Below are 8,160 nucleotides of genomic sequence, written 5' to 3'. Positions count from 1 at the left end.
TTAAATTTTTCCTTGTAACATGTCGAGATCATGTTTGAAAATACTATATTGTACTGAAATTCAGACTGTCCATGTTTTAGAGTAAAAATTATTTTCTACTGTATCCATTTCAAAGAGATATGTAATTTTGTTTTTGTTTGAATATTTCTTAAGTTTGCCCTGAATGTCAGGCCAAAACGAGCATTGAGATTTGACGGGTGTTCGGATGTTCGATAGATAGCGAGATTAGGAGCGAGGAAGCAGAGGCGTCTGTTTTCCCGAGGAATCAGAAATGCTGCAGATTATGAGTTCGAACCTAAGGGACGAAGGTTGTCTTTTTGCACTTCTGTATATAGTCAAATGAACAGAGAAAAAAATGTGTATCATATTGAGATATTATTTTGAATAAAAAAAGATCTATAATTATAAGGAATTTTGTTAGATTAATTTAAATTCTTAAATTAGAAGACCAGCTAAAAGAAAAAAAAATGCTTGCAAAGAAGGGCACTAGTTTCTTGGCCAATGCATTCAGAGAAAGCTATGCGCTTTTTGTCTTATTTTATAAGTGGCTAGTATTGCCAGGGAATGTTGTAGGGGAGTAGATATCCCCATATCATGCTAACTCCACCCCTCTTGTAGGATGACATATCCAGTAACATTCATATACCATTTGTTGGACTTGGTCACGCAGTATTGCTGCTCCCATGGTACAGCTGATACATGAACCTGTCAAAAATGTGTATTCTATTATAGTTTGATTTGACTGCATGTAAAAGTACAAACACGTAAACAAAAGATAGATATGTAAGGTAATAAGATAACACCTTCAGACTACAGAATACACAACATTTGTTCTTTGTTTTTCAAATTATCCATGCAGTAGATAACATCCACAGTGGGAAGAAGTGATACTTTAGAACAAGTCATCTTACTCTTGTGTGATTAAAATAAAATATTGTCCAAGCAAACTTGTTATTTAAAGAATGAGAAAACATTAGCACTCATCCACCCCCTGGATACATTCTCATAGCCGTATAATTACAGTCCACGCTGACTCACGGGGCAGTTGTTCCTGCTCTTATAGCTGTGCACTCAGCAGGTGAAGGCTCATCACACCAAATGCTTATTTGGCAAATTTAGTCTTTAAAAAAATGAATGTAACAGTCGCCAGACAACATCAGATGTGTTTCTGACTCGAGGCTGCTTTGTATAGTTGCTACAGAACCAAAGCACCATTTTCTCCAAACCACACGTTCAGTCTTCAGGCTGCAACCGAGGTCTCGCTTCCCTGCTGGGCGCACATGTACGCTTTGACTGCTTTTTACTTGTAAGTGCACCCACCCAGTTATGTATTTGCTAACAGTTGCCACACAATAATGTACTATTCTGTCTTCATATTTGTTTATGCACATTTTATTGTTAATTGACTCTTGCTGTATGGATGAAAAAAAAATCTGAATAAAACAATATTTGATTTGCTCACGCAACCCTCTGTGTGGTTCTCTGCATCGATGTGAGCGAATGCCACAAAGGTGGAAATTTCAAGTGATGCAAAATCAAATCAACTCATCATCTGATTTCACTTTTAGCAGGGATTTCTTGGGTGAAGAGGACAGCTTATAGTCATTACAGCTGTCTTCTTCTCAAGGGTTCAGGCAATCAAGATAACAATTCTGGAGCAGCTCCGTGGAGAGCAATATATGACATGTTGAAGGTTGCATTAATTATGCTCAAGGCGATTTTCATGAGATCGCGTGTATTATCTGGGTCAGAAATGATAGTGGTGCTTTTGAATGACACCTATATAATCTCACATAAAGACCTGTGCTTCCTAGTGCATGTAGTTCCCGAGCACCTAACAGGAAGATGTTTGCACACTTTATAATTTAAATCTCACTATAGTTAGCCCTGCTGTGTTCCACATGTCAGATACCTTGCAGCTAACACAGAGCTGGTGCACAGCTTTCCTGCTTCCTCTTGACTTTCAAGAAGTAGCCTGTATTTGGACAGGTTTAAAAGCAAATGGGGGAAGTTGGATGTGGATAGGTTCCATGAGCTCCCTCTATCTATCAATGGTGGACTTGTAGTAGCCCCTCAGCCACTGATGCGGTCAGAGGTTCCAACTCTGGGCTCGCAGACACCTTATTGGTGCATAAGAGTTATCAGTTTTTTGGTTTCTGTGCAAATTATCCAGGAAACCCCACTAAGACCTGCACTACTGTAGCCAGCATGTAAGTCAGTATTCCCTGAATTTGTCCAAGGGTCTAACTTGTGGTCATTGTTTACTCAGAAGCAGACAGCAGGAGGAATTGGTATCAACAGGAGCCCAAAACAGTTTCACATTACATAAGTTACCCAACAGAGAGCGAGATGGGTTTTTTATGTAACTGTGGACAGGGTTTCTATCTGAACATATGCGTCTTATTTATGTTGATTTAGGCTTTAAAAACAGTGTTGTGTGATTTGTACTTCCTATGACCCAGGGGCGATTCTAGGATCAGAGCTTTGGGGGTGCTGAGCACTGCCCAGCCAGGCAAGATAAACTTTACTCGTCACGATGAGACTTCTTCCCTGTCTCTGTCAGTCCCTGCATGCTTAAATGTCTCCAGTTGTCCTGAGTTCTCTCTGACTGTCTCCTTGGTGCATTTAAAACCCTGTTCCTCCCTGTCCTCATCCTCCGTTGTCTTCGTTTCCGTTATCAGTCATCATAATTTTACCATCTCTGTGCAAGTCTGCAAATTTCTTTATTAAATCATAAGATTCTTAAATTCATCAAGTCTCTCTGTGCCTGGGTCCTCGTCACAAAACATGACATCACTGTTTTGTACATTTTAACACAATTGAATCCCCACATTTGTAAAAGAAAAGCAAAACACTTTTTTAAAAGTCTGTAACAAAACCATCAAATCTGATCAAGGTTATTTAAATGCTGCAAATGAAGAATGGATTAGAATTAAAAAAAGAAATACATATCCTAACCTTAATTACTGGGGGAAAATTATGCTCATAGTAAATGAGAAGTAAACCGAGTGCATTTTTTGGACTGAGGTTCACTTTTAATGTGTATGTATAATACAATACAGATATATAAAAATACACTCCAAAAATAGAGTCCTTGAAATGTACAAATGTACAAAATATTGATAAAAAACAATTATAATAATGGAGGCAACTTTACAATGTATACAATGTACGAAAAGATCTTTACTGCAGATACTACTATGGTTCTGCAGATTTATTTTTATTTTATTTTAACCTATGTGGCCTCACCTTGAGGTTGGCAAATCTGTCTATCACTTTTGGTGGTCAAGTCTCTCAAGCAGTTTAACAGTTTCTGTTGTGCCTGTCACTGTTCCCCTCTCTGTTTCCTTACCTGGTTCTTCCTGACCTTGTACTTTCTCCTCATGTTCCCCTCTTTCCTCTCTCCCTCTTTGGACTCACAATCATACACAAATAGATTATATTCAATTAGATAAAAAAAAAATTACATTAATATGAAAAAAAATATTATTAAGATCACTAATAAAAAAGTCCTATCTCCGTGTACTTTCAACCAAAAGGCAAATAACCAAACCACATGAACATCTAATAAAATATCTAAATATTGAAACACTGATCCAACATTATTCTTGATTGACGGATCATTTGTTCTTACACGTTTACCTGAATGTGGCTCCTGGGTTTAATATAGGCACATATGACAAAATAAGCAGCTTCTCTCATTCTATTTCAAACAGGACAGTGGCAACAACAGTAGGCTAAAACAATTTTAAGTTTTAGATTTTAAATAGGCTGTATAAATTTCAATGGGAGCAACAGGGCTGTCAGAGCAGGACGGATTGTAGGGTAGCAAATATCGTGGGAAAACACATGGGGTGGCTGTAGCTCAGGTGGCAGAGCAGGTCAGCCACTAATCAGAAGGTGGTTCGATCCCAGGCTGCCTCCTGGCTGCATGCCAAATATCCTTGGGCAAGATACTAACTCCATGTCTGCCTACTGGTGGTGGTCAGAGGGCCCGGTGGCGCCAGTGTCCGGCAGCCTCGCCTGTCAGTGCGCCCCAGGGCAGCTGTGGCTACAATGTAGCTTACCATTGCCAGTGTGTGAATGTGTGGGTGAATGACTGAATGTAGTGTAAAGCGCTTTGGGGTCCTTAGGGACTAGTAAAGCGCTATACAAATGCAGGCCATTTTTTTTACCATGTTTAGGTTACCTGGTTGTAATGTTTTTCAGCTAAAAAGAAACATGGTGTGACTCCTACCTAACTATATAAAGAGTAACTGAAGGTTAAATGCAGCTAATATGTCCTGTTTTAAGCCAGGCACTTAAACCTCCGCTCTGCTATGTCTCAGCCAACATCCTCTGGCAGCACCGGCGCTAGAGCCAGAGCAGGGGAGAGCCGAACTGGAACAAACCATTTTGGGAGAGGGGGGGGGGGGATATCTATACTTTTGTTGTTAAAATGTTACGTCTCAACCAAGTACTGTCTGCTTTTATATTTTTAGTAGTGTGTCACACAAACAGCAAATATTGTCAGAAAGGTAAGACATCTTTGGGGGTGCTTTGATTCATTTTGGGGGTGCTGAAACATCCCCCCAAAATGGGCTAAAATCGCCCCTGCTATGACCGTACATCCTCATGATGGTTTGATCTTTTCAGGTTACAGCAGCTGATGAGGAACAACAAATGACATAATTCACCTGCATTTGCATTTATTTAAACAGAACTGGAAGAAAATGTGGGAATTTTGAAGTGCACAGAAGAGCCACACAGCTCTGCAGTGTATCACAGAATGGGCGGGGACACAGAAACACTGACTTTTCAGCATAACTGTTATTAGCAGCACATTAGCAGCCCCATGCATATGCACATTGACATTTTATTTTAGTCGTTTTTATTTTATTTTGTGTGATTACGGTGCCAGCGTTACCTATAAACTATGCAAAGTGGTTACAACTCTTGCATTGTGCATACTGCTTGTTGGTGTATAATTACACCCTTTGCAATACCTACACTTAACACACAAAGCATACAATGCAAACACCCTGGGCCAGCACTGAGTGATGTGACTCCGTCACTTCCCTGCTGCCCTGTTATGTTTCAGGTTTCGTGCTTTGCAAGCTACTGGATTTCCTTTGTGATCAGTTAACTATGTATCTATGCCCATGTGGCGCACATGGCGCACACTGACATATGCGCACCGATTACCGACTAACTGGATAATCCCATTACCAGACACATAATTACAGAGTCTACAGCTGCGAGCAGTGACCGTGAATATGAATATGAGGGCAGAGGTCACGCCGATCGGGCCACAGACGTGCATACGACTGCAGTATCGTTCTGTCTGGTCATCTGATTGCTGTGACTGAAGGGTGTCGGCTCCTTTAAGAAAACGGAACTGAAGCCTCGGCTTTTGACGCTGCTCAGGATGTGGGCAGGAAACGCCATGCAAGAGCAGTGAAGCGATCACGCTTCACGGCCGCCGTTGCACAATACAGCGCTATCAAAAATGTGTCTTAATTGAGCCCGCTGATGCCCAGGAGCGGCCATTCTCCCCGGATCCGTGCTCCGCGGCCCTTACAGCGCACGAGAGGGCGATTTGCCGGCGTGGGATTTGAATCCTATCCGAGCCAGAGGGCAGCCTTCTCAGCCTGCTCGGCTTGAAAACATCGGGGCTGGCCAGCGGGTGGCAGAGAGAGGAGGCTTCGTCGCGGAAAAGGAGGTGTCTGCCTTTTCTTTTTTAAGAATATATATACATATACCTCTCCGCGGCCATGAGGGAGTACAAAGTGGTTGTTTTGGGGTCGGGCGGAGTCGGCAAATCCGCGCTCACGGTCCAGTTCGTGACGGGCTCCTTCATCGAAAAGTACGACCCCACCATAGAGGATTTCTACAGGAAGGAGATCGAGGTGGACTCGTCCCCGTCGGTGCTGGAGATCCTGGACACGGCGGGGACCGAGCAGTTCGCCTCCATGCGAGACCTGTACATCAAGAACGGCCAGGGCTTTATTCTGGTCTACAGCCTGGTGAACCAGCAGAGCTTTCAGGACATCAAGCCCATGAGAGACCAGATCATCCGAGTAAAGAGGTACGAGAGGGTACCCATGATCCTGGTGGGAAACAAGGTGGACCTGGAGGGGGAGAGAGAGGTGTCTTCCGGGGAGGGCAAGGCTCTGGCCCAAGAGTGGAACTGCCCGTTTATGGAAACTTCAGCCAAAAATAAAGGATCAGTCGACGAACTGTTTGCAGAGATAGTCAGACAGATGAACTATACAAATGTCCCCAGCGGTGGAGACAAGTGCTGTTCATGTGTCGTGCTCTAAAAGACAAACAAACAAACAAACAAACAAACAGAAACTGTGCATCCGGGCTGTTTGAGCTTTCAAAGTTGTCCTGCAGGCTTTCTTTTTTGTTTTGTTTTTGCAAAAGTATTCTCTCTCCTCACACTGTTGTCTTATTGTTGCACACAAACGCACACAGACACACACACAAAATCCACGACAACAATCAAATATGTATCATATTCTGGAAAAGTGTTTACATGAAAAAGTACTTGAATGTTTGGGGATTTTTTTTTATAGCTTTGTATATGACACTTCTCTGGAAATGTGCCTCAGTGGGGATGTCTTATTGTGAAACCTAAGAGACACGTGATTTCTGGTTAATTTTGTGTTTTTTTTTTCTTCTTTTCAGTTGTACTGTTTATATCTTCTGGGCTGGGGTCTTCTGTCTTGGAGACTGGTTGTTCTTGTGTTTTGGGGCTACTACACCAAATCCCTAGGCTTAAATGGGATTGTTTACCTTTAGGGTCTTTTGGTTTTTTGGAAGGCCTGAAAGTGTAAAGAAAAAAAAATACAAATCTGATTAAATTATCAGTCACCGCTCAAGCCTTGGACAGGTTGCTCGAATCAATGTCACGTTATCTCTCCAGACAGTAAAGCGTGATCCCAGAGGCACAGACCCACCCGCTAATACTGAAGCCGTGGACTGTGGTGGAGTTCTTTTGCCAGCAATTTTTTATTTGTTTTCTCCCCGCCCCCCCTTGTCTCTGGTTTGGTGAAAGTGGATTTATCGTGGAACTTGCACTTAGCTGACGGTGTCCCTCCCCAGTGTGCACAAACGAGGACCTTAGTGCATTGCTGTCGCTGCATGGGGGACGCCGTGACCCCGTGTCAAGTGCCTTCCTAAGAAATCTGTGACTGTGCCAACTCATGAGCCCTACTTCCTCTGCAGTGAGTCATGATGGCAATCAGAACTTTTCTAGCAGTTTTCAATTTACAGTCTAGTTTCACTTGTGCTGAGAATGGGAGGCGCTTCTTCCTACTTGACTGTAAGGAAGCTTCGCTTGTCCTCGACCTGCTGTCCAAAGGGTCAGATTCAGGCCGTTTCTTGAGGTACTACTCCAAGAAGAACAACAGAATAACTTTACCTACTGCAATTCTGGTTCAGTGAATGGAAGCCATGTCTGTATGTATTATCTAGCTGTTTTGTTTAGTTTTTTTTCCCTTTCTAAAATGTGACATTCTTTGACTTACCATAATTGTATTTCTCTCTTTGGACAAATCTGCCAATCCAGCTGTCAGTTTGGAAGACTTGTAATACAAAACTGATTTTACGTAACGCTGTGTGCTGTGCCCGTCTGTGCTGAGGATATGTATATGCGTTATACTTTTGGGGTGTTTTCAATTTGACTCTCACTGTAAACAACTTTAGGGCTGAAACAGGTAGTTGATTAATCCATAAGCAACCGACTGATAATCACAAATCACTGATAACATATGAACTGTGTAGTGGTGCACGGAAATGGGTATAGGATGAGCAGTAAAATAAATAAGAACATGATGCTATGATTTGCTAATCATTTAAAAAAAAATGTAAATTAAAAGTAAAGCAAAGACAAGTGAAACAGAATTTGAATTTTATGTGGATAAAGCAATAATTTTCCACTTGGAATTTGATGCCAGCTGGTTACAAAAAAGTTGTGACTGTGTTGCATCACCTCTTTCTTGTATTTTTTTCTTTTTCTTTTTTAACACTTTTAAGTGTTTGGCAACCAGAGAAGACAAAATGTTTCATCGTGCTTGCTTGATATGAGAATTAAGCAGTTAAGTGCCAACTTTGTCATATATTATTTTATATGCTGCCAGATGTTTTGTCTGGACTAAAGGAAGGCCAGGTTTG

At 41.8% G+C, this 8,160-nt stretch overlaps 1 protein-coding gene across 1 annotated transcript; it reads left to right on the top strand.

Annotated features, from left to right (window-relative positions):
* Window positions 1-4,915: 4,915 nt before the first annotated feature.
* Window positions 4,916-7,599, top strand: LOC102214081 (ras-related protein Rap-2b-like). Its single transcript, XM_005721236.1, has one exon. It carries the CDS (start codon window positions 5,754-5,756, stop codon window positions 6,300-6,302), a length of 549 nt encoding a protein of 182 aa, XP_005721293.1. The 5' UTR covers window positions 4,916-5,753; the 3' UTR covers window positions 6,303-7,599.
* The last annotated feature ends 561 nt before the right edge of the window (window positions 7,600-8,160 follow it).

Source organism: Pundamilia nyererei, unplaced genomic scaffold (assembly GCF_000239375.1).
Source record: "Pundamilia nyererei isolate P.nyererei 1_Seehausen unplaced genomic scaffold, PunNye1.0 scaffold00004, whole genome shotgun sequence".
Taxonomy (NCBI): Eukaryota; Metazoa; Chordata; class Actinopteri; order Cichliformes; family Cichlidae; genus Pundamilia; species Pundamilia nyererei.
Note: the sequence above shows the minus strand (reverse complement) of the source record. Positions and strands in the feature narration are given on the sequence as shown.

Excerpts from the sequence above, each read along its gene's own strand:
- LOC102214081 (XM_005721236.1), top strand. The coding sequence starts at position 5,754 with ATGAGGGAGTACAAAGTGGTTGTTTTGGGGTCGGGCGGAGTCGGCAAA.